At 42.0% G+C, this 25,328-nt stretch overlaps 3 protein-coding genes across 6 annotated transcripts in view; 2 read left to right on the forward strand and 1 right to left on the reverse strand.

The window, feature by feature from the left end:
* The window catches only part of JAM2 (junctional adhesion molecule 2), a 21,289-nt gene extending 13,503 nt beyond the window's left edge, over positions 1 to 7,786 (forward strand). Inside the window, exons 3-7 of the mRNA XM_066621291.1 lie at positions 419 to 532; positions 1,031 to 1,183; positions 2,309 to 2,511; positions 4,345 to 4,447; positions 7,599 to 7,786. Of these exons, the coding sequence (XP_066477388.1) occupies positions 419 to 532; positions 1,031 to 1,183; positions 2,309 to 2,511; positions 4,345 to 4,447; positions 7,599 to 7,714 (689 nt within the window). The 3' untranslated portion in view covers positions 7,715 to 7,786. The remainder of the gene's footprint in view (positions 1 to 418; positions 533 to 1,030; positions 1,184 to 2,308; positions 2,512 to 4,344; positions 4,448 to 7,598) is intronic.
* Positions 238 to 19,791, reverse strand: ATP5PF (ATP synthase peripheral stalk subunit F6). 3 transcript variants are annotated; one of them, XM_066621658.1, is made up of 5 exons: positions 19,681 to 19,791; positions 16,621 to 16,812; positions 14,801 to 14,925; positions 12,006 to 12,070; positions 238 to 9,059 (listed from the first exon to the last, which is right to left on the reverse strand). In XM_066621658.1, exons 2-4 carry the CDS (start codon positions 16,788 to 16,790, stop codon positions 12,042 to 12,044), a joined length of 324 nt encoding a protein of 107 aa, XP_066477755.1. In that variant the 5' UTR covers positions 16,791 to 16,812; positions 19,681 to 19,791; the 3' UTR covers positions 238 to 9,059; positions 12,006 to 12,041. The 3 variants fall into 3 exon arrangements, with proteins under 3 accessions (XP_066477755.1, XP_066477753.1, XP_066477754.1); XM_066621656.1 differs by lacking the exon at positions 238 to 9,059 and having other exon boundaries at positions 11,950 to 12,070; XM_066621657.1 differs by lacking the exons at positions 238 to 9,059; positions 19,681 to 19,791 and adding an exon at positions 19,454 to 19,581 and having other exon boundaries at positions 11,950 to 12,070.
* The window catches only part of GABPA (GA binding protein transcription factor subunit alpha), a 21,231-nt gene continuing 15,681 nt past the window's right edge, over positions 19,779 to 25,328 (forward strand). Inside the window, exons 1-3 of one of the 2 annotated variants that reach the window (XM_066621653.1) lie at positions 19,779 to 20,103; positions 24,013 to 24,113; positions 24,795 to 24,939. In XM_066621653.1, coding sequence (XP_066477750.1) covers positions 24,037 to 24,113; positions 24,795 to 24,939 — 222 coding nt within the window. In that variant the 5' untranslated portion in view covers positions 19,779 to 20,103; positions 24,013 to 24,036. Of the gene's footprint in view, positions 20,104 to 21,124; positions 21,184 to 24,012; positions 24,114 to 24,794; positions 24,940 to 25,328 lie in introns of those variants that run through there. The other variant, XM_066621655.1, reaches the window with a different exon arrangement.

The raw sequence follows: 25,328 nt of genomic DNA on the forward strand, positions 1-25,328 counted from the left end.
GTTATGTTCAGGAGTGGACCAGAGCCTCGCAGGGGACCAGAGGTTGGCTGTGGGCCAGATAGAGGCTGACCACGGGCCACATCTGGTCCCCGGGCCAGGGTTTGGAGACCCCTGTGCTAGAGTATCATTGTCTAAAATAGAAGTGTTGGTAAAAGTTGCTGGGAGCCCTGGGGAAAACACTGGACCATGCCCCCATCTGCATTCTGATGGAGCATTGAATGTACGCCTGCCACCAGGGCTTGAGAAATGCTTTTATTTGGTACAAAAACAATAAGAAGGCAACTGAGAATTTGGCCTTTTGAGTCATTCATTCTGCTGAAACCATTGCTGAAAGTGTGCCAGTTGTTTGTATTGTGTAATCTTAATCTACACCAACCAGAAACAAAAACAATTATCAGTTTTCCTTCTCCTTTCACAGAGGCATTTTTAAGTTGTGAACACAGTGCAAGGAAGGAAGTCAACACAAGAGTGGAATGGAAAAAGGTTCTTGGATCCGATGTTTTGTTTGTCTACTACAGTGGTGCCTTTGTAGGTAGGAAAATGCTGCAGTGATATTTTCGTGCATGTTTTGCTATGTTGTCAGCTGCTTGTTTTCTCCAATAGAACTGTCCCATTTTTAGAATCGCATGGAGGAGTCTCAATATGTAGGCTGCAAGTGGATTCAAGCTGTACATGAATTGAGCTTGCAGCATTATAAGTAGTTTCAGTGATGGTGGCAGCTGGTAAAAATACTATTGCAACTGGTTGTGGAAATGACTGCTGGTCACTGTGAATTGAATTGGCGAGTCTAGTTTATTCATGTTCTCCGGTGTACAAGAGAAATCTCACAGAAAATATAAGCTGGCAAGTCACATATATATGGGCTAATAGAGATTAGAATCATGCATGTGTACCAGCTCTATTTTCTCTTGACAAATGATCTGAAATTGAATAGTTCCTTGCATCTGAGTGAGCAGGAGAGACTTAACCTCTGTCTGTTTTCACAGAGTTTCTTTCTAGCTATGTCTTCCTCTCTCTCTTTTTTTAATAGGTACTTTTAAGGGTCGAGCTGCAATGTTGCAATCAGGCATTCAAATTAAAAATGTGACCAGGAAGGATGCTGGGAAATACCGTTGTGAAATCAGTGCATCGACTGAGCAAGGACAAGAAGCAGCAGAAATTGAAATCTCTCTTTCAGTGTTGGGTAAGAGTCTAAGGGCAAAATCCTAATCCCTTATGTCAGTGCTTTCCAGCACTGACCTAAGGGCAGTGCAGCTCCAAAGTAAGGGAACAAACACTCCCTTACATTGAGGAGGCCTCAGTGAGTGACACCCAACTGCAGGATGCAGCACACATCCCATTGGCATCGCTATGCCAGTGCTGAAAAGTACTGACATAAGGGGTAAGGATTGCACCCTAAGAGAAATTATGTGTGATTTTATATGGAATTCTGTTACATTTAAAGCAGCTACATTTCTTTTTAACCTTGGTTTTTAAATGCAGTTGTGTTCTACATTTTGGCGTGGGTCAATTCTGAGCAGGATTTTGCCCACAGAGTGGGGCTTTCCCTGCCTCTTCCTTTCATCTGCAGCCCCCTGGAAACCTGCCTTTGGAAGGTTGGGAGAACTCTCCAGCACCAGAAGGCATGTGGTGTGGAATGCTGTAGCAGGAAGGGCAACTGGCAAAATTCCTTTCCTGATTTTGAACACCATAAGGAGTACAAAGCCAATAATTTATGCAAAACAAAACATCATGAACAGTTAAATCCTATGCATGTGTCCTTAGACATAAGTTCCACTGTATTTGGGATTCCAGCCTAAATTGCTTTTCACTTTATGTCATTATTTCCAATTGCTTGAATCCAGATGAGCTTCCCTCAACAAAGGCACTCCTCTGGATCCAACCCATTGTATACATGTATTGGGCAAGAACTGATTTTCATTAAATTAATGCTTTAAATCTTTCTACGAGTAAATTTGTAACTTTGTAAAGGGAAAAGTTGCTAATAACTAACATTCTTATATAGCTAAAAAAATTGGCACAAATATATTTGAAACTGGAAGAGAGCGTCTGCACAAAATGGAATCCAAAAGACCAATATTTTGTTTATCTGGTATTATGTCTTCAGGTCCATTGTTTCAGAATATGGGAACAAACTTTCGTAGTTACTTAATACAGACATTTAACTTCAGTGAGATTATATTAGTGGTGACTCCATAAAATATGATACATAAACCATTCAAACTCAGCTGATTTCATTAGAACAGTGTATGGGCAAATATGTTTTTTTAACCACATGAATATTAAAACAAATGTTATCATTTTCCAGTTCCACCAGCGGTTCCTGTTTGTGAAGTGCCCATCTCAGCAATGAGTGGGACAGCAGTGGAACTACGATGTAAAGAAAATGAAGGATTTCCTGCTTCAAAGTATAGGTGGTTTAGAGGTGGCATCCTTCTGCTTGAAAATCCAGGGTCATGGTGGGGTAAAAAAAGTTCTTCATACACAGTGAATACTACAACTGGAACCCTAGTGAGTTAACTTGTGACCTTTCTTGACCAATTTAAAAAAAAAATCTAAAAATAATTTTTCAGCTTTGTACTATGGTAGCACTGAGAAAAGGTAAAGTAATATTGGGCTGTGTGTGTGTGTGTGTGTGTGTGTGTGTGTTTTGCATTATACTTGCATAGAAATACAGCAGAGCAGATAGGCAGTTCTCCAGGCAGCTCACATCATACAGGATCCCTCATCTTCTGGTATATAATTCCATGTCCATGAAAATCAATACAAGATTTGTCATTGTTTTTCTTGGGATATGACCTTCACCAATAATAGAGTAAAATAATGAGGGGTGGAGTGACAAGAACACAGTAACATTAAGGAAATGGGATGTATCGAAACAGCAAGATGTCAGTTATCAAAAGCTAATGAACTATAAAGCTTTGTTTCTGCTGAAGTAGTCCTGGCCAAACTCTCCTAATTCTGTGCCAAAAATAAGCTATGCTACTGGGTGCCCATTATTTTAAGACCAAGGACTGACCTGTTTGCTAGATTTTGATTAAGTCAACTGCTTGCCAAGCTGATTCCTTCAACTTCCTCTCATTTTTGTGTGTGTGTGTGAGAGAGAGAGAGACAGAGGGAGAGATAGTGGAACTGAAGGGAACAGTAGCAATAGTGACACACCAGTGTGTGTCAATGACATCAGTAACTTTCAGCATGACAGTTCCACTCCAAACACGATAGAATCCTCCTGTTACCAGTCACCATGAGTGAACTGTGCTGAGCAGAAAAGCAGCCAACCAAGTGCTTGTTAAAGAATGCAGGATAGGAACCTTGGGTGTGTCTCAGTGTAGAGCAGGGTGCACAAAAAGGCAGACACAGCAAAAAGTCTTTAACTTTTGCTGCAGTATATTAGAGCAAGGAGTTTCACAGACAGAGTAGTCAAAACAGTCCAGGTCATACACATTGAGTAAAGCAGTCCAGCAATAACTTATCCAAATCAGTTTTCACAAAACACAGTCCGTCAGTCTAAGGTCAGTAACAACATATACATACACAGCTATCCAGTCTCCGGCAGCAGTATCACAGTTTTCACCTACTGCACTGGTGGAGCTGAAGACTGAGGGCTAAGTACTCTGAGCACCCAATCAGAGTCTGCTCAGTTATCTAGGGTGTGGCAGGCACAGGTGCAGTGAGAAAACTGCTGACACAGAGTGACTCAGCTTCCAGCAACTTTCCATGAACCAAACGTGTTAGCGTTGTCTCTGGCTTTGCAAGAACTGAGAGCTAACAGTGCTCACTGTGACCTTTTGAACTTTTCCTTTACATTTGAGTTAACATTAATCTTATATTTGCTATGTTTGTAGTATTTACTCTGAGCAGTTCTTAATCCTGGTTTTAATAACACTGTGCATCATTATTTCTGGTAGATTGGCTAGTGACTTCAGCCTACTAGCATAGCTGCCTTGATGTACCTAGGTCTAAGGAGAAAATGTTCAATAAGAAAACCCTACGTCAACATTTAATGCACAGATGTATATTAAGGTCTTGGTCGTCTCCTCTCTCACTTTGTCATATGCCACACAGCCCATTTTTCAAAGTATGTGCATGCATTGTAATATCTTGGGTTTTGTTTAGGATTGTTCTGGCAAAAATGTGTTGACTCCAGTTGATTTCAGTATGTGCCAAATGTGTGCAAAGACAGGTCAACTATTTTCTGGAAGATTATGACATGTTTTAATCCTCTGCCTTGTAATAAAAATATTGGAAACTGACATTTTGAAAATGCAATGTCAATTTTGACTACTTTTCCTAAAGTAGGAGTCAATATTTTTAAAGTACTGCATCTCTCACTTTTTAAACCAGCTATTCAATCCTGTTTCAAAGAACGACACTGGACTGTATTACTGTGAAGCTTCGAATGGAGTTGGAAGGCCTCGGAGATGTCCTGCGACCCAAATGCAAGTTGGTAAATGTCAAACACAAATAAGGCCCACAAACCTTCACATACGAGTGTCTTAATTACAAGTCTCAGTTTGAAAACTAAGGTTTAATTTATTTCCTTTTGTTAATTATCTTCCAGAATCAAATACAGTTATGAGGTATATTTTATAAAGTCCAAATGTTGTTACTTAAAAAGAGAGGCAGACTGATTTAAGCTGAACTACAGTGTACATTTTGCAAGGTCTTCAGAATGATTGGACTGCTAAACAGCCACCAAGTCCCTATAAATTCACAATGTCTACAACACTACCTTCTTATTATAGTGAATGCATCAGTCTCTGATCCAATATAAAGACCACAGAATGGCAGCTTTTGGAACTTTGGTGCATAAGTAATTGCAAGAAAGCATGCAGAAGAGTCTGTCTGTCTGTCTGTCTGTGTTATGGCTATACAGGTTGAGACTAATTATTCTTGTGGGTTCCATTCCAAGCACTCATGTGGATAGCAAAAAAAATGGAACTATAGCAAATCAATTTAAAAAAACAAAGTTTCTTTGCTCCAGTGATTTAAAAACAGCCTTGCTGACCTTTGTGATGTTAAGATAGTCATTAAGACAACAATCCAACAATCGGTCTCTCTCAAAGTGCTTAGAAAGGCTTCACTCTAACCCCTCCCTTCACCAATGCAAAGTATCTTTCTTTTACATGCTCTGGGGAAAGGGAGAGGTCACCTGAAGAGAGAAGGAATGATGGATTGTCAGTCAGCTGCCCTCTCTCTCATTAAGGAGGCTATTGTTAAAGGACTATTCAGTTTTTAAACTGATTTTAAAGGGGTGCATTTTCCCCTTCTCCAGGGATCAGCACATTCCTTCTCATTTGCAGTGGCCATTCCTGTTGAGTCAAATCCGTGTATAATAAAATCCGTGTATAAATAGGCTGGACCCTGTAACCCATGGGTAGAGGTTGGTGAAAACTATTTTATTTTTTTTTGTAGTTTCGGTGTTTTCCAAAGTTAGAAGTGCAGAAGCAGTGTTATGTGCTTTTTTTCCCAAGGGTACATTTTAATTTATTATCATTATAAGTTATAATCACTTTAAAAGTATACCACTTAGGTGATATAGTGTCAGCAGATGCAGCTACTTTCTGAAAGAATGTACAGTAAAAGTTGTAATATGCAGCATCCCTGGGATCCTATACCATATGCCGGATATCTTAATTTTCCGTTCTAGAACATCTCCTTGCTGCAGCTGTCAGTTTCACTTGAAATGTTGTTAGTTTCACTGGGGATGTTGTCAGGTTTCAGTTGGAACTGTCAGCAGCATTGTCTGCAGACTGGAAGACAGGGCTGGTGAGCTTGAATTGATTAACAGCTTTTTAATCAATTTAATCAATTTTAATCAATTTAATCGGGTTTAAATAACCCGACCATCAGGTGTCGGGTATTGCAACTTTTACTTTGGCTGGTTGGGTCCATAGGATGGCAAATTTTTCTCTGAGAGTTGCTGCCTTAGATGGTTCAGTCCCTTTTAAAGGCACAGTCCCTGGAGTCAAATGATGCTTTCAACCATCAGCCAATGGTGAATTCCTCCCTTCTCCCAGCATTCATTCATTTGCAAGGAGCCTTTGGAAAGCTTTAAAAACATCAACTGGTACAAAATATAGCGACCGGTTTGCTAACTTATACTGACCACCATGAATATTTTATTCAATTTGAAAAGCTTTTCTCTGGCTCCATTTCTGAGTGCTGGTTTTAAAGCCTTACACAGCCTGGAGATAGGCTATGTAGGAGGACATTTGCCTTCCATCTGTAACTGCCCATGAGTTAAGAACTTCATCAGATGCCCTAGTCATGTATTTCTCCTTTCTGTCAGGTGGGTGACTACTGAACAGGCCACTGTGTCTTGGCATACAGACTGTGGAACTCCTTATACATGATTGCTTGGCAATCTCTCTGTTGCCTTTTAGGTGATGTCTATCCTGTGCACTCATGCTTTCGTGGTGCTTAAAATCCATTAATGACTTTCAGCTGCTATCTTTATCCTTCAGGCTTTATTGTTTTATTTTCATTGTTTGCTTTTATTCTTTTTTAAGAAGCTGCCTTCAGGGCTTTTTTGTTGCAAGTTGGGGTATAAATGAGTGCTCCAATATCCATTTACATAAGGTTGTAATGTTTTTAATGCTCCATATATTCAGAATCCTAAGGAAAATGCAGCGGCTAGGCTGGGAGAACTTCATGGCAACTAAAAACTGAAAAATGTCTCTGGGGCTGTAAAGGCAGAGGCTTGGAATACACAGAATATGTTGCATGGATAGCTACAGGCCAATTTTGCTTCCACTCACCTCTGCCCTAATGCAGATTGGTTTTTCCTGCTTATGGATGATATGGTTATGAAAGCTTGCATAATCCTGCCTTATTTTAGTAGGTAGTTTTTAGTTTACAGCAGTAGTATTCAAACTGGGGTGTCATGATGCCCCAGCCTGAAGACCCTGGCCTCTGCCCCCTTAAGGGGGCGGGGGGGAAGGCAGCAACACGATCCCCAGGATCTGCCTCCACAAAACCAGAACTGGAGCGGATCGTTCCACTTTTGCTTTTAGCCAGCTGGGGAGCCCTGCAAACACTCGCGCAGGGCTCCCCACACCCTAGGAAGACTGCTGCAGGGACTGGTGAGTACATCCCAGTCCCTGCAGCCCCCCTTAGCGACGCGATCCTGGGAATTGTGTTGCCGCCTTCCCCCTGCCCCCGCTGCCTTCCTCCCCTGCAAGCACTTACTGCGGTTTTCGAACTCCCAGTTCAAGTTTGAAAACTGCAGGTTTACAGAAATAAATTTAGTAGTTATTTCTGAATAGAGAAAGTGGAGTGATTGCAAATATGTCTGGGGCATATCAGAATGCCTTTGCCTCTCTTTCCAGGATTATATGCAGCTTTAACTTCTGCTATACTTTAAATTAATCAGTTCATGGTCTGGGAATATTAGAGTATCTGAGAGGCATATGGGAAACCCAGTGGGTAAAACTATCCTTTGAACCCATGTCTAAGATGGTACTTGAACACCGAATATGTATTCAATCCTATGTGTATTTGAAAGCGAATGTCACTAGTATTGCTCTCTTTGAAGGTCTAATAGTGACAGTGGCTATTTCTTCCAGCCTAACACTTTGCTTTGTTTTTAATTCTAGATGACCTTAATGTAAGTGCCATTGTAGCTGCTGTGGTCATTGTGGCTTTGATAATAGCTTCTTGTGGTCTGGGAGTATATTATGCACAAAAGAAGGGTTATTTTTCAAGTAAGTAAACTTTGTTCTCTGATACATCAAAATGTTGCTATGACTAAATATTTGTGAACTGTGGCTGGGGTTAGCAAGACTAGCGGTGCTTTTGAAGCTCATTGGCAAGTCCCTGGCAGATGGAGCAGTAGAAAACTGTCAGAGGGCCCAATCCTATCCAACTTTCCAGTGTGGATACAGCCTCAAGGTAAGGGAAAAATTATTCCCTTATCTTGAGAAAGCTTCTGTGACTGCCTCACCACCGCAGGATGCAGCACATGCCCTCTTGCGGCACAGCTGCATCAGTGCTGGAAAGCTGGATAGGATTGGGCCCAGTCATTTAGAACGCTGATGTTTAAGAGATGTTAGAATGGTGCAGCACCAAGCCTAACCCTGAATCAATGAAGAGCCAGAACAGTGGGAAATGAGAAAGGAGAGCCATGAACAGAGGAGGCAGGAGGGACAGATGAGCAAACTGGGTAGGGAGCAGACAGTGTACTCATGGAGCTCCTGAAGGGGTCTCAGGGAGCCCCAGGGCTCCTAGGAGCACAGTTTGAGAAACATTGACCTAGAGGATTCCAAATCTTAATTTAGTTTTAATCAGAGACTAGAGAATTTCACCTAGAATCATTTTTCACATACTGATGGAAGAACTAATTAGGCAGTGAAAATGTTATAAATGGTCCTTCCCAAACAAGATACCCCTACATGGGAGGGTAGCAATATTCACTTGGGGTGGAAACCTGTCATTTGCCCAGCTGCTGTGGTTCTTGTATAACAGATGTTCTTGGACTGTGAGAGGAGGACTCTAATACTGCTGATGATGTGTATGAATTAGGCCTGATACAACTGATTTAAATTTTGCAGATTGCTGAGCCTGTTAGCTTTAATTGCAGAAATACAGGAAGACAGAACTGCATCATATGGATTCTGTCCTGTTAAGTGTTTTGTAGAAGCATATAGTTACTGGTTCTGAGTCTCTTAGAATGTTGCAGAAGGTAACAAAATGCATGTTGGTTGTGCAATCAGTGGCAATATGTCAAACCCCAAGTTAACATGGGTTGTACATTTTCCAAATTCTGTATATATATGCTTCTGAAGCAGCTTTGATGTGGAATCTTTACAGAATTTGATTGGCTAGCTCCATCTGCTGGGCAACAATGAAAGTACATTACTAGCTACCCCAAAAGATTTTTGCAGTCTGAAAGTTGATTTTATTTATTTTTCACATGTTTATACAACCATCTCCTCAAGGCGCTCAGGGTGGTGCATATGGTTCCTTCACTCTTTTTGTCCTCACAACCCTGTGACACAAGTTAGGCTGAGAGATAGTAACTGGCCCAAGGTCACCCAAGAAGCTTCATGACAGTTGTCCTAGACAGAAATAAATCCAAAAGCAATTAATTCAAAAATTCAGCAGTTCAGGCTGTATGGAACTGAATTGCAGACACCAAGTCTTACTATTTTTTTTCTATTTTCTAGAAAGACACTCATCAGAGTAAGTACATCTTCCTGCTTTTTCTATTATGCTGCTGTTGAATAACTGAAAGTTAATTTTGAGCGGTATCTCTTCTATTAGGTGAATGTTTCATTTCTACCAAGATTGTAATTTCTGAACTTGAATTCACCTGGCAAAAGTTGTAGTAGACCACACTAGGGCAAAAAATGTTTATAGGTGTGCTAGGTGTGCAGATATTATAACAAGGCTCCAGAGAATCTTTTGCATTATTCAGTAATTCCCTAAGACTGTACAGGGCAAATTTCACTCTCTGCAAAGAATGAGACAGTGGTCTAACTTTTGCAAGAGGATAGCATCCTCCCTGTTGCTTTTGCTGTCAGATGTTCCCTGAAGGAACAGGATTGTTGTGCTCACTCAAGGGGCCTTTCTGCTTGCGCAAGGGCTCCTTTCATTCAGAGAAGGAGCACCCAATGGCAGAAGCACCAATTGAGAAACTAACCCCAGACCTTTTTGTTTCCTAGTAAGTGTCATGCTACAGAGAACTTCATTTGCTGTGGGTTTTACAGGTTTTGAGATATGTAACAAACCATTAGATAAGTGAATTTGTATAGAGATTAATCAGACCATGTAAATTAACACTATTTTTCTCACTTTTGCCTCCCTAACAGGAAGATGACTTCCAAGTACAAAGCTACACAGAATGAAAGGGTGAGTGTTCTGTATCAATATAAGTGATAAACGAATGTTATACTGTCTTGATGGAAAGTGAAGAACTCATACATGTGTACACATAGTACAAGTACTCTTGGCTGAATGTATAAAGCAGCTGAGAGCTGCATCACAGTTTGTGTTGCTGGACTGAGGGGCTGGTTTGTATGTGTTAACCGTTTAGAGGTTCCCAAATACATTTAAAAATGTTGCCCAGACAGCATGTGAACACGTGACCTATTGTGCAATATCACCTTTCCTTGATGGAAGGAAGCAATTGTGTATTGATCTACCTTAAATGCATCATTGAACCATTGCAAAAACTGCTCTACAGCAGGAGTTACCAGAGTGGCTCTCGGCATTCATTGAAGCAAGTCACCTGCACTGAAATATTCATAGGATTCTTTAGTTTCCTATTTTTAAAACATCAAGAAAACTTTGGAGGCTAGCAGAGCTCTTTCAAAATATTACATAGTAGGCCTGTCTTGCCCTAGATACAAAAACAGCTGCTGTCTTGTAGCATATGTTTTCATGGTTATTGGTCAGTGAGACAAACATGCTTAGAGTCTAGCAACCATCCCTTGCTCCCAGCCTACATTGTCCTGCAAATGGGATAGTGGTTCTTGTTACCATGAGGCAGAAGGATACTGCCTTTGGGAAACTGTCTCAGCATAATGGAGATAACTCCCAAATTGGGGGGCAGGGCGGGAGGTGCACAGGAACACCTGAACAGTTTACTTTCCTACTTTGTATAATGGATGGATTTCACAGTCCAGAGCTGCCTCAACTACAAGTTTGTTGGCAAGTGGTGGGTAGACAAATCATCACAAAGGAACAATTGCTGCATCTGGCTGATTCAGCAGTCCCTTCAAGATACAACATCAGGATTCAGCAGCCCAGGAGACAGGAAGGTCCAAAACAAGGGGTGGGGTATTTTCAGCAGTCATTGTTATTTTGCTGAAACATTTGAAGCATCTTAATTTTTTTCATCTTCCTTAGGATTTCAAGCATACCAAGTCCTTCATTATTTAAAGAGTTGCAGCCTCCATGAGGATCACCACACTATCATTTGTTGCACAAAAGGAATTTTTTAGCTCTATTCTGTAAATGTTAGTGATACATGCAAAAACCAATGGTGAAGTGAAGGAACTATCTGTTGCAAGTTAAAGACACACACTTGTCAAAGTTAAGTTTGATAGATCTTTGTCTAATGAAATGGTAGTAATAGGTACACCCTAATGGATAAGGGCTTATTTGCTCTTCAAATGATTAGCTACCTAAAGGTATTAAAAGCAGGTAATGAGTTCTGTAGATTATGGGCATTCTTCTTAGAGACTTGCTAGCTTCTCAAAATCTTGATAAGAAGGGTATTGATGAATGCATTTTTACTTAAAGTAGTTCTTGTTCCAAGTGCCTTAATGTTTCAGAGGATAGCAAAATAATGAAATTACAGAGATAAGCTTGTTGATATGCTGTGTATACTTACAATTTTAGGTAAAGAAGTCAAAAAGACTGGTATTTATGAATTCTGTTACTGAGGCCTGTTTGTATATTTTGCTCCAGACAAAGTCTTTTCCAGTATCAGTGCCTTTTTTTTTTTTAACTCAAATGGTATTATACATAAATTACTTATGTTTTATATGACTGTTGTGATCACTTGTTGTATAATTGATATGGACTCAGTTTTTTTTAATTCACTATCACCATAATTTCAAGTGGTAACAAACAATGGTTACAATCTTGCCTACATGCAAGCCTATACATGAAGGCAAATACACCTATTGGGAATGACTAACTGAAATGCATAAAAAGTGAGCTTCAGGAAGTGCCAGCTATTTGAGCAATCCCTTTTTTGCAAATGCAGCATGTTCAGTGATCCAACAGAATTTCCCATTTAACATTGTTTTATATCCTGACTACCTGCCATACTATGCAAACTATTTTATTGAATATTTATTGAAAGTTTAATTAAAAATAATCTAAAAAGACACTGGGATTATACTGTACTGAAGCCAAGCTTTTGTAGAAGTGGTCTTAAACATGAGTGAATAAAAATCACATGTATAGGTTATTAAATTCAGAATGCCAATGCACATGTCAACACTGAACAGTTTTATTTAAGGTGCACTGCTGGCCTACTGAACATCTCCAACCTGACACTAGTGCTTGATGCTTATGCGTCCGTCACATCACTTCTGTTCCTCTTCAAACTTGGGTTCTATTGGGGGAGAAAGATGTAAGTTTCTTTTGAAATTTGGAAAGTTTCTTTTCCAAATTAAACAAAACCCAGACTTCTGTTTTGCAGACTTTGTTCTAGTGTAACATCATAATTTGGTATTACATGCATGAGCAGAGTCAAGTCTCAAGCAGATGAAGTATAGACATGATGTGCTGTCTAAACCTATTTCCAGGTTCTCATTGCATAGCCTGCCTTCAAGCCAGCAAATAACATTATTTCACCATCCTGATTTAAGCCATTTCTGCTCAACATTGCAAATGTGTACACATGTGGGCTGGGCAAAAATGGATTAAAGGCAAACCGCACTTTGAGCAAACCATAACTTACTAACAATCAAAGTATGTTTAGAGAACGGGGTGGGGGGGGAGAGGGTTTGCAAGACAAGACTCTGCTGATGCATTTAAAACTGAGTTGGCATTAAGTCTGAATGCAGCCCAGGTGTTGTACAACTCCCAATTCTATCCAAGCCAACTGGATACTAAATCCAAATGGGTTCAATGGGATTTACTTTTCATGCATGTATGCAGAGGTATTTGTATAATTTTGGAGCTCTAAAAGGATCCTCATTTACAAAGTTCACAGATCTTCAAATAGTACAGCTATGCAACATCCATTTATGCAGCCTGCAAATTTGTAAACATTAAACTGTAGAGAAGCAACACATTCTGTATTATTACCAAGGTAGGTTTCTGTTACACGCTTTGCTGGAAAGATCCCCAAAAAGCAATGCATGGATATAACCAGAAAAGCCCACATCACATTCTGAACTAAACCATTTTTTTTAATCCGATGAAGTACTGCAGATATTCAGGTATAATCAGGGCTTTTTTTGTAATGGAACGCACCAGAATGGCGTTCCGGCACCTTTTTTCCCTGCTTGCACCGCTCCACACTGCTGGCTAGGGAGGGATTCAAACCTCCAACCTTGTGCTCCACAGCCCAGCACTCTCTCCATTGGGCTATAGGAAAGCCTATTGTTAAAGTGTTCAGAACTAATATATAAGGTCTTCAAGCCCAGCTAGTGGCTATCAGTGCCTCAAGTATTAGTTCCAAACACTTTGAGCCTAAGAGCTCTGGTGGCTCAATGGATAAACTGCAGGTCTGTGGAGCCAGAGGCTTAGGGTTCAAATCCCAGTGAGGAATAATATATATATATATATATATATATATATATATATATATATATATATATATATATATATATTTTAAGGTGGGAAGGTGCTCCATGGCTGCAAAATATAAAGGTTGGTTGCTAGTTGCCAAAAGGGGGGCCAGTTGAGGCTGCAAAACTCCTCAAAGTTCAGTCCCAGGCAGGCTCTTTTTTGAACTTTTTTTTTTTAAAGTCCCAGGTAGGACTTAACCCACAGCCTCCAGCAGGGGGCTCACTCCAGGAGCTTAACTGTGGGTTAAGTCCTAACTGGAACTTTAAAAAAAATAAAGGTCAAAAAAGAGCCTTTCCTATAGCCCAATGGAGAGAGTTTCCTATAGCCCAATGGAGCACCTAAAAAAAAATGGGGTGTTTCACTCCAGCTGTGGCAGGAATGCTTTTGCTATCAGGGAGCTCACACGGGATGGACGGGTGTGTGTGTGTAAAAAATGGTTTATAAATAAATAAAACGTTGTGAGTTCCTGCACCTATTTTTTTTTTTTTACAAAAAAAGCACTGGGTATAATCAATCTCAAGTTGAGAGCGGTTTTGAGCCAAAAATCACAGAATTTTCTATGACTCTCGGATAAGTGGAGGTAAAACTTAGGAGTGTGTGAAATTCTTTGAAAAATGACAGACATCAGCAAAAAGCTAAACGAAAAAGGGACTCATTTTACATTCTTCTCCAAACCTGAAGGCAGATGAAGGTGCTTCTGGAAGTTGTAGGCTTTGCTGCATTTCCATACCTACAGCTCTCATACAGACTATAATTCCCATAAACACCTTCTCTTTTTGTTTGGAGAAGTTAAAATAGCTACTGTTTCTTGCTTGTTTTCTGTTGCTGCCTCACTGATAAGTAAAATTACTCCTTTCCCCAACCCACCCCCATGTCCTGTTTCTCAGCCCAGTCCCATCCTCACCTCACCAAGCAGCTGCTCTTAGAAGCTTTATTTGCCAAATTGACCAGTGTATAAATTGACTCATGATTTCAGAATCAATATTAAGGCATAAATTTTTTGACTTTCTCCAGCTATACAAAGTACAAACATGTACCAATATTACCAAGAACAGAATATTTTGAGAAGTGAGCTTGCTCCTATGGAAACACATTTCTTTTGCTTCATAGATAAAAATGCTTTAACATTTAATGTAGAAGTAGAGATCCTAAATACAGCCAACTGCTTGACAAACATCCTCTAATATCCAACACACAGAATTGTTAACTATACTAAGAATATAAATACAAATATTGACCATATGATATAACAATGTTGTGAAAAAGTCAAATTTGATATAACAAGAGTCAAAAGCACTAATACTTTGCTGCAGAATGTCTTGCAGCACTGAATACACATTTGCTATTGTTTAAATTAAAATTTGCTATTGTGAAGGCTTTGTTAACTGGCATATTTGGGTAGCCAGCAACCCCGATTCCCTTGTGCATGCTGGGAAACAAAGCTTTTACTATATATATCCTATTGACTTCAATGAGCCTAACCCCACAGTAAGTGCATATAATAATGCAACCAAAATGAGAACTGCAGAAATTTGCAAGTACGTACCCTCAAATTTGAAGTCTGGAAATTTAGTCAGGTCACCACCACCATATAATCGTTGGAGTTTGGTGATTTCTTCACTCATGTCTTTCTCATATTCTGGACCAGCATCAACAGGGCCACCAGCTTTCCTTCAAATATAAAAGTTAATTCTTTAATTTTCTTTAAAAAATAAATTTAATTTTATTAAATAAAATTTAATTTTAATTTTTTAACAATATTGATCTTGGAAGAGTTTGAAAATCAGAGTTTATGCTTTTTAAAAAGCATCTTTGTTTGCCTAAGAGTGTGGGAAAATTAGTTCTCTTGTTATGTACAATAAATGAATGCAAGTTAAGGAACATACAGAACACATAAAGTGATCACCGACATGTTCTTTAGTCTATGAAGATGCTATAACAGATATCCAAACCACATGGATTTTAATCTTTCAGATCTCTTACTACAAAGTGATTAAAGAAAGGAAGACACAGACCAGAATCAGTGTGGTATAGTGGTCAGAGTGGGAAACCCAAGCTCAAATCCCCACCCAACCATGAACATGAATACAGTGTTATTGCAGAGATAAAACTGGAGGAGGAGACCATGTATGCCACCTCATCCTCTGAAGGACAGGATAACAATATAATAAATATGTAACCATGGAATAAATCTAGACTTTGCTTTTATAATTGTACAGGAAGCTCTGTGTGATGGCTGAAGTCAGAAATATGCTGTTGCTCCGTATCTAACTTGTCATATGCTAAACCCACATTAGAGACATAAGGATAGACCTCCTCTTCTCACACTCTGCTCTTTTTAGGCCAGTGGTTCCCAAACTTTTTAGCACCAGGAACCACTTTTTAAAAATCTCTATTGGAACCCACCTAGGTTTACAAGCCTTTTTTTTTTTAAAAGAGACCTAGAAAAAGTATTTTTAATTACTAGTAATATTTTTATTTATTTAGGGAGCTGAGCTCTTTGCAGGCAATTAGCAGCTATCTGAATAGCCTCAGGGCTTGAGGCAATTAGTTGTCTGATCTTTTCATCACCTTGTTTTGATTGGACACTCTGCATGGTAGGACCCACCAAAAACCAGGCAATGACCTACCAGTGGTCAATCATTTCCCTTTAGCAGGAGAACCTCCTGAGATTAGGAGACTTACAAGTGAGCCAAGCTAATGCAAACAGTCTTACATTGGAGGAATAAAATGAGTTTTTTCCAGATGCCTTGGGAAAAAGTGTATTTAACATGCTGCATACTGAGCAACTGATTGATTTTTCTCCTAATGGTCCCAAAGGAAAGTTTTCCATTGCTGTGATGCTACGAAAAAATGAAGACTTGATAAGAATCACAGCAATATAGAATAGGCAACAAAAATTATGTTTTTTTAAAGCCTGTGTCTTTAAAAGAAGTTTTAAATTACGATTTCTATACACATATTATAACTGCAATTCCTCAACCCCTTTAGTCCAAAGCAATCCTATGGTCTGGTCTATTTTAAAACAGTTTGGGGATTTAAAGTTTTAGTTTAATTTATTCCACAGTCATCACATACTGGATAACCTGACTACTTTCCACCTCCAGGACTGATCAGTACTTTTAAAAATACAATTACACATACAAACATTCTATAGCACCTGTGCATGTCTACCTCACTGAGTTAAATGGGCCTTTCTCAGAGCTAAGCATGAACAGGACTGTAGTCTTAATAGTACAAGCAATGAAACACAACAAACACCATTTTGAAAAACTAATCTCCAGCAGTAGAGATAAAACAAGTTGCCAGTGAGATACTAAAAACTGGCTTCTTGAAGTTCTATTACTGAATTGTTCATATGCTTACTGGCTCTTTGTATTATATTCTCTTATTTTGTCCAAGAAGAGCTTCTGCACAGGATCGAGTTCCTTTGCCTTATTAAAAACAATGGCAGAAAAGCCAATGTTTCTACGCAAGTGGACAGAGACAGCTGACTGGAAAATAGAAGAAATCCTGAAGAGTTGTTGGAGAATCATGATGATTGTGCGGGAGATTCAGCTAAAAAAGAACATACCACCAGTTATCTCTCAGTTATTTAGAATACACTGAATAATAATGGATAACACAAGTGGAGAGGCTCATATCTCAGAAAGCACCCACTCACATATGAACTTCCTAATAGTTTGAGATTAGCTGGGAAGGCCCTGCTTCAAATTTCAGTTCATTTGGAGGCCAGACTGAGCTCTGCAAGAAGTAGAGATTTCTGTCCCTGAGTTGAGGAATGCTCTTCTACTGGCTAAGTGTTTTGTTCCATTCCCTTCTGCTATTCCAGAAACAGCTAAACATACTTCTGTTGGGTGCTGTTTTCTTAGGGGTGGGGGGGGGGTTGTATATCAAATAAGACTTACAAATAAATCAATAAAACAAATAAAACTTATAAGAATATAAACTATATTATAGGTTGTGGCTTTAGATAAATATGTAGCTTTACTCTAAACTGCTTTGAGAACGTAGAATGAAAGCCTACACATTTGGTAAACAAGTTAACAGATTCATCTCACAGTGACTAAATACAATAAAAGGCAGCTTATCAAAGTTAATAGGGAACACTAACAACAGACGGTTCCTCTTTGGTCACTAAAGTAAACATATACTATGGCTGATAATTTTCAATAGCAAAAAATGTTAATTTTCTCACTTATAAAGTAATGCATTCATAAGATATATAGATCCAGAAGACTGAGTCCGCAGAGAAACAGAAGGGTTGCTTCTATGGGCTAAGATCCTTAATTTCAGCCAGCCCTCCAAGACCAGACTTCCACAAACATGTACAGTACTTATTAAACTGTAAGTTACTTTGAGATCCCACCCAAGACTGAAAAGTGGAGTATAAATATAACAAACAAACCTTAATTTTTAAACAAATATCAATACATAACGAGATAAATTATAACTTGCCATTTAAACAGTTAAAAAAGGTGATTAGAACCCAGAAATGGTTCGTTTGAAAAGGTACTTAGATACTAGAGCTGTGGCCTTGCGGATATACCAGATACTGTATATACCAGTGCTTCTCAATCTTTGTCCTCCACCAAACCACTCAGCATGATCCACCTATTGGAAGTACCATCAGAAATAGCTGCTGCTGCTGCTGCCATTACCAGTTACTTTTGGATTGCAGATGCAATGCAACAAACACTAATAAGAGGCTCAGAGAGGACTGGGGCTTTTTCAAGCATGCAAAAAGCACACTGGAGTAGCACCACCAAACTGAGTCTCCTACTGCTGGATGCTGTGTTGCTGGTCTAGCTGCAAGGCAGCAGAACCTGTAATTCCTGCATGTACCACTGGACCCCTCCTCAAGTACCACTGGTTGAGAAACTAGAACATAAGAACAGCCCCACTGGATCAGGCCATAGGCCCATATAGTCCAGCTTCCTGTACCTCACAGCGGCCCATCCAATGCCCCACGGAGCACACCAGATAACAAGAGACCTCATCCTGGTGCCCTCCCTTGCATCTGGCATTCTGACATAACCCATTTCTAAAATCAGGAGGTTGTGCATACACAACTATGTATGCGCATAACTATGGCATATACTGTACAGTGATTTGGTTGCGGACTTGGACAAGGCTGCTACTAATAGAGAGCTTACAGCCCAATCCTATCCAACTTTCCAGTGCCAATGCAACTACAGTGCAGCCCTGAGGCAAAGGAACAAATGTCCCCTTATCCTGAGGAGGTCTCCATGACTGCCCTCCCACTGCAGGACACCCCACTGCACACGAAAATTTATTTATTCTTCCAGGGAGCTCAGGGTGGTATACATAGTTCCTCCCACCCTTTGGTTGTTATAACCCTGTGAGGTAGATGAGGCTGAGAGTTATGATCCAAGGTCACCCAGGAAGCTTGGTGGCTGAGCAGGGATTTGAACCTGGATCTTCCGGGTCTAAGTCCAATTCCTGAACCACTGACTACACCAGCCTGGCTCTCTAGCTGGACAGGACTGGATGGTCAGTCAGGCGATGGGCACCAGGCAAGAGCTCCAATCAAGGCTTCAGCCTAACAGCCTTGAGTTGAAGCTCTTCATACTTGTCTGGCTTCTCTGAGGGCCTCTTAAAAGCATACTACAAGTACCCACGTGGCGTTTTCCTAAGTGTGGCCACCTCCCCCTCAGGAGGGGTGCAAAACTCACTGGGTGAGCTGGTTATCTTTGTGCCACCACACCTGGGAAGCTTGTCAATAAATCAGGGACGTTTGGGGGGTGTGCGGGCGGGCGAGGCAGTCCACCCCCCTCTAGAATCCTTCAAAAAGCACCACTGTCAAAAAGTGCCACAAGTGGGTTGTGGGTGCTTGAGCACTCCACATGCGGACAGCGCTTTTCAAAGGACTTCGACTGCCTCCCCACCCACATGTGGGTTGTGGGTGCTTGAGCACCTCACACGACAGCGGTGCTTTTCGAAGGACTCCGGAGGGGAGGCACTGCTTCACCACCCACCGCACGTGGGTTGTGGGTGCTCGGACCCCTCACACGATGGTGGTGCTTTCTGAAGGACTCCAGAGGGGAGACTCTGCCTAGTAGAACCCCCAAGGCTGGGAACAGGAGAGCCTCTGCCACACTCGCCCAGCCGACAAGAGAATGGAGGGGAAGGGCAGCACCACCACAGCCACAAGGGACGGGGGAAGAGAGAAGCCCACCAGGCAAGACAGCAGCCGGCGACCCTTGAGGCGTCCTCAGAGCTCCTCACCGCTCCAGGCTCCGCAGGCAGCAGCAGCACCGCCGGTCACCTTGCAGGAACCCAACACCCCGAGCCACCCTCGCCCCGCCTCCAGAGCGCGCAAAGGACTTCGGGAGTTGCTTTTTCAAATGAAACGGCCGTTATTCGGGCTCCCTTCCCAGCACCCCCTCCTCCCGCCAGGCTCACCGTAAGTCCCCTGCCTCAGGATCCCCCCGACCTTCCTCAGAAGAAGAGGAACAGCGACCGGCCCGCTTCCCCCACCGGAAGCGGAGAGGGGCGCTTCCGGCCTGGAGCCGCCCTCGCTCAGTGGGTGGGGAAGTGGCGGCGGCCGTTGGCGCGGCCAACCGCCGCCCGGCCGCGAGGGGCGCTGGGAGTTGTAGTCCCGGGCGCGGTGCGGCGCGGGGGGATTGTGTCGCGCCTTTCCCCGCCAGGGCCCACGCGCAGGCCTCGCCACCGGAGTGTGAGGGAGCCGCGGCCTCGTCCTGCGCCGAGGGGGTGCGGCGTGGAGCTGCGGGCAGGGGAAGGCGGGGAGCGCGGGCCGTGGGCGCGCCCGTGGTGGGGCCGGCTCGGCGGCGGGGAACGAGCGAGCGAGGGGGACGGAGGCGGCCGGTGAGTGCGGCGGCGGGCGGGCTTCTCGAGGGAAGGGCGGGCGGCGCGCGGGTGAAGCGCTGGCGCTGTATCCGGGGGGGAGGGGGTCTCGTGGCCTCCTCGCTTCTGGTGTTTTGTTTCCGTTTCTGGCCCGCGCGGCGCGAGTCTCATTTCCGTTCCGAGTTCAAACAACAAGGAGGCGCCGCCGCCGGCGGGAGGAGCGGCTCCCTGGCTGGGGCCCTCGTACAGGGCCCTCTGCCCCTCCACAAGGGAGGCCCGCGCCCGGGCGGCTTCCCTTCTCTGGGCTGCGGCCCTGGCCACGCTTACCCGGGAGCAAACCCCACCGGCTCGAATGGGGCTTGCTTCTGAGTAGACAGGCATAGGGTTGGGCTCAGGCTGCAGTCCTTACCTGGGAGGAGGCCCCGTTGACTAGAGCAGACAGGCACAGGGTTGGGCTCTCAGTCGCTGTTCCCAAACAGCCCATCTAAAAAACTCAACCCTACGCGTGTCTACTTAGAAGTAAGTCCCCGCAGAGTCCATAGGGCTTATTCCCAGGTAAGTATGGATAGGATTGCAGTCCTGAGGCCGCACACTTGCCTGCGAGGAAGCCCATGGACTCTGAGGGGACTTACTTCTGAGTAGCCACGTGTAGGGTTGGGCTCGGAGCGCCACAGTTCGCCCCTTCCTCACCCGCAACTCCTTGTCACATGTCTTTTCAGTATGTACTATCCCCCCCCAGTACTTCAAAGCACTAAGCAGCTGGCAGTCACCTCATTCACCCCCTAAGGCTGTAGTCCTATCTATACTTACCTAGGAGTAAGTCCCGTTGATGATAATGGGATTTAGTTCTGAGTAGACATGCATAGGATTGGGGTCTTAGTCTGATCTGCTGGGGCTTCTTAGTGCTTGTTCAACTGTTGCAGTCTTTCTTTTAGAACAGCAATTCCCAAACTGGCTTTGTGGCCCACTAGTGGGTCAAGAACCAATTTTGAGTTGGTCAAAAATCTGGCAAGGCAGATTTGGCTGTGCGCATCAAGGGTAATACAACCTACTACTTGGGTGGCCACTACTACTCAATAGCCACAGAGGCTTGAGCAGCTGGTAAAGTGAAATTATTTTTTAGGTGTTTCTTGATGCTAAAACGTTTGGGACCCACTTAGAATGGTTGAGTTCAAGGAACTGATCACCAGGTGTGAAATTATTTCCCTACACTTAATGTTAGTACAGAATGTGTTCCACAGTTAATTAGTAAGTGGCTTACAGCACAATCCTGTCTACTCAGAAATCCTGTTGTGTTCAATTGGGCCTACTCCCAGGAAAGTATGCATAGAATTGTAGCCTGTGGCTGCAATTCTTTACACTTTCCCGGGAGTAAATCCCATTGAACACAATGGGATTCATTTCTGAGTAGGCCTGTACAGGATCAGGCTGTGTGTGTGTGTGTGAGAGAGAGGCGGCAGGCGGCAGGCGGCAGGCGGCAGGCGGCAGGCGGCAGGCGGCAGGCGGCAGGCGGCAGGCGGCAGGCGGCAGGCGGCAGGCGGGCGAGAACCACACACACTAGGGCAGGGGTGTCAAACTTGTTTCATACAGAGGGCCAAATAGCATTCATCATGCCTCCTGAGGCCAGTAGTGATGTCATTAAACAGGTCATAACAAAAAAAATAAACACCTTTTTCTCGTTTAGGAACTCGTTAGCTGCAAATGATACAAGAGAAAATACGGGAATACTGATCATATTTCAAGTTATGGGAGAGCCCAGTTTTCATGTGGGCTGCCTCTTCAGCAGTAACACCTTGGCAGTGCTCAGCAGCTGAGAGCCTGAGGACCAGATAAAAAGCTTCCGCAGGCCACATCTAGCCCCAGGGCCTTATGTTTGTCACCCCTAAACTAGGGTTTAGGCATAGGATTGGGACCCATTCTGGTGGCCTGGTTGAGATAGACTAACAGTGTTGTGCAATATTTAAAGTCTGAAAATATGTTTTACAGAAAGTTTGTATGCTAACAAGCTCCTATATACTAGTTTTTTGCAAAGTGTAGCATTGCGCCTCTTCTGCAGACTTGTTATTCGTGTACTAACTAAGATTTTAAGTAAGCTTCTATTTAGTCATTGGAATTTCCCCATACCCCATAACTAAGAATGGGATGTGAGTATTCTGTTTTAAAGACTTAAGACCTCAATTTGACAGCAGTTGGATGATGTGAAACTAGGGCTACATTACAATTAGAGAACCATTTTGAAAAAGAGAAAAAATTGTCTTGTTCTGCAGCAGTGTGCATTCTTATCCATACATTACCCGTTTTGCTTCAGAAGGCCTTAGTTCTGTTATTCTAAGGTCTGAGACCTCTTATTTCTGAAATAATTATCTCAAACCCAGTTTTATAACAAATTCAGTGCCTTTTTCTTAAGGTCTCTATTTCCCTTTCCCCTATAGACATCATAACTGAATAACATCAAATTGAAGGTAGTGTAACAACATGAATGACAACAAACTGAGTTTTTATTTTCTTATGGGAATTAATAAAATGGTTCTCTTTAGTGTGTTAGACTGCTTGAAGTTGACTCTTGGTGCCCAATCCTATCCAACTTTCCAGTGCTGATGCAGGCTTGAGGTAATGGAACAAACATTCCCTTACTTTGAGAAAGCTTCTGTGACTTATCTCCTCACTGCAAGATGCAGCACACACCTCATTGACACAGCTGCATCAGCACTGGAAAGTAAGATAGGAATTGGTCCCTAGATGTTAAACAATTCATACGTTTGTATGTTGAGTGATGGAAAGTTGAGAGCAAGATATTACATTATATGGAGTGTCTGGCCAGCATTTGAAGCTTAAAATTAGATTTAAATACTTCTGTTCTATACATTGTCTACTTTTGAATGATAGAACTAAAGAAGGAGCTATTGGAATGTCTCTGTATGCACAAATTTAATGAGAAAATCGTTTCCATGGATCAGCGATTTTCAACCTTTTTCATCTCATGGTGCACCAAGGAGGTGCTAAAATTGTCAGGCACACCACCAGTTTTTTTTAGTAATTGGCAAGGCACACCACCGACTGGGGGCTCCCATCCCCAGTGGCCCTAACTAATGTATGACTCCCAAATTCCAGCAGCAGTGTTTGAAAATTGCTGCTACAGATAAACTATTTGCTAACCACCCACTTGCAGTCTTGTCCCATATGATATGCTGCAAAAGTAGTCATTTCATTAAAAAAATGCAAAGATTGAGAGAGTTTCTGCTTATCAATAAAAGAAACAAGCACATGTTTAAGCCGTTTCTGCCCAACACTGCATATATGCAACAGGGATCAAATGTATACATTTTTAGGCCTGGCAAAAATTAGTTAATTTCAACACTGTTCTTTGGTGAAAGTCTTTTAAAGTGGGATTGGTAGCTACAGATCTAATGGAACTTTACAAGTAAGAATGCTTAGGATTTTGCATTTCTACTCAGAAGCGAGTCCAACTGAGTTCAGTGGGACCTACTCTCAATAAGCATATGTATGATTCAGTCTAAGTTACTTATGGGAAGTTCAAGTAAAATTAGGTAAAAATAAAGGTTCCCCCCCCCCCAGCGTTAAACCTAGTCGTGTCTGATTCTAGGGGCAGTGTTCATCTCAGTTTCTCTGCATGACTAGACACCTAAGTGCATGGAACACTATTACCTTCCCACGGAGGTAGTGCCTATTTTTCTACTCACATTTTTACATGCTTTAGAACTGTTGGGTTGGCAGGAGCTGGAACAAGCAACGGGAGCTCACCCTGTCGCACAGATTCAAACTGCTAACCTTGTGGTCAACAGGCTCATTGACTGAGCGGTAACCCACCATGCCATCGTGTCCCATCAAGTAAAATTAGTGAATTTTCATTCTAAGAGCATATTAACCAGTAAAGTATAGGAAGCTGATATTTGAGATTCTGTTTTGCAGGCTGCCTCTTGATATATTTCAACCATGACTAAAAGAGAAGCAGAAGAACTAATAGAAATTGAAATAGATGGAACTGAAAAACAGGAGTGCACTGAAGAAAGGTAAGTGGAGTTCAGAGGCTGCATACCTGAATTTTTTTTGCCTCCACCCCTGCCAAACCCATGTAAGTAAAAAAGGGTTTTTTTACTTATATGCTGGCAGGAGCAGCAGTGAAACCTGGAAGTGCCGTTCTAATAGCACTATGGATCCCCAATCGGTTTGATACCCTCCTTAAAGGGATAGCATTCAAAAAGAAAGTTGGGACCCATTGCCTTAAAGCAGTGATGAGCAAGTTTTTTTAGCCCAAGGATCATGTTGGAGTATGGAAGTTGTATGGAGGGCCATAACTAATGTGTTCCTCACCTCCCTGATAGCTATCCCTCTAGGCTTTTTAAACTCTGTATTTATGTAGAAATACTTGGACCTCACTCTCTGCTGAAAGTTGGTGCCCTGGTAACTTAGTACACCATGATCACAAACTCTGAAAATTTGGTCTTTTCTCAAAACTCAAAACATTTTCTCAAAACTCTGAGTATAAACCTTGTCTCATAATAGCAGCTGAAACAGAACCAGCTAAGTGCTGACTGGTTGGAATGTTCAGCTGTGCAAGTTCCATGCTTTGCAAAACTTTTTAAAAACACATCAAACGTCTGGACACTACTACACATATGCTAATGTTAAAGCATTACATTAGTGGTTTTCATGTGAATACTGCACAAGACTCCTTGTAATTCTTGTTTCAGCATTGTTGAGCAAACCTACACCACTGCAGAATTTGTGAGTCAGGCTATTGATATCAACGAACCAGTTGGAAATCTTAAGAAACTACTGGAACCAAGACTTCAGTGTTCTTTGGAAGCTCATGAAATCTGTCTACAGGATATACAGGTAAAGCAAAATCTTTTTCATTATAAATTTGTATATAAGGTTTAAAGTATTCTCCCAGTAGAATTCCTTTTACGTTCCTTGACTAGATATTTTATTCTTGTGCATATTTATCACAGCTGCTTGGCTGGAAGAGATGGTATGGTTGATATTCATCAGCACACTAGTAGGTTATGTTATTGTTATTATTATTATTATTATTATTAACGGTATTTATATACCGCTTTTCAACTAAAAGTTCACAAAGTGGTTTACAGAGAAAAATCAAATAACTAAATGGCTCCCTGTCCCAAAAGGGCTCACGATCTAAAAAGATACAAATGAATACCAGCAGACAGCCACTAGGAACAGACAGTGCTGGAGTGAGGTGGGCCAGTTACTCTCCCCCTGCT

This window comes from Tiliqua scincoides, chromosome 3 (assembly GCF_035046505.1).
Source record: "Tiliqua scincoides isolate rTilSci1 chromosome 3, rTilSci1.hap2, whole genome shotgun sequence".
Lineage (NCBI taxonomy): Eukaryota > Metazoa > Chordata > Lepidosauria > Squamata > Scincidae > Tiliqua > Tiliqua scincoides.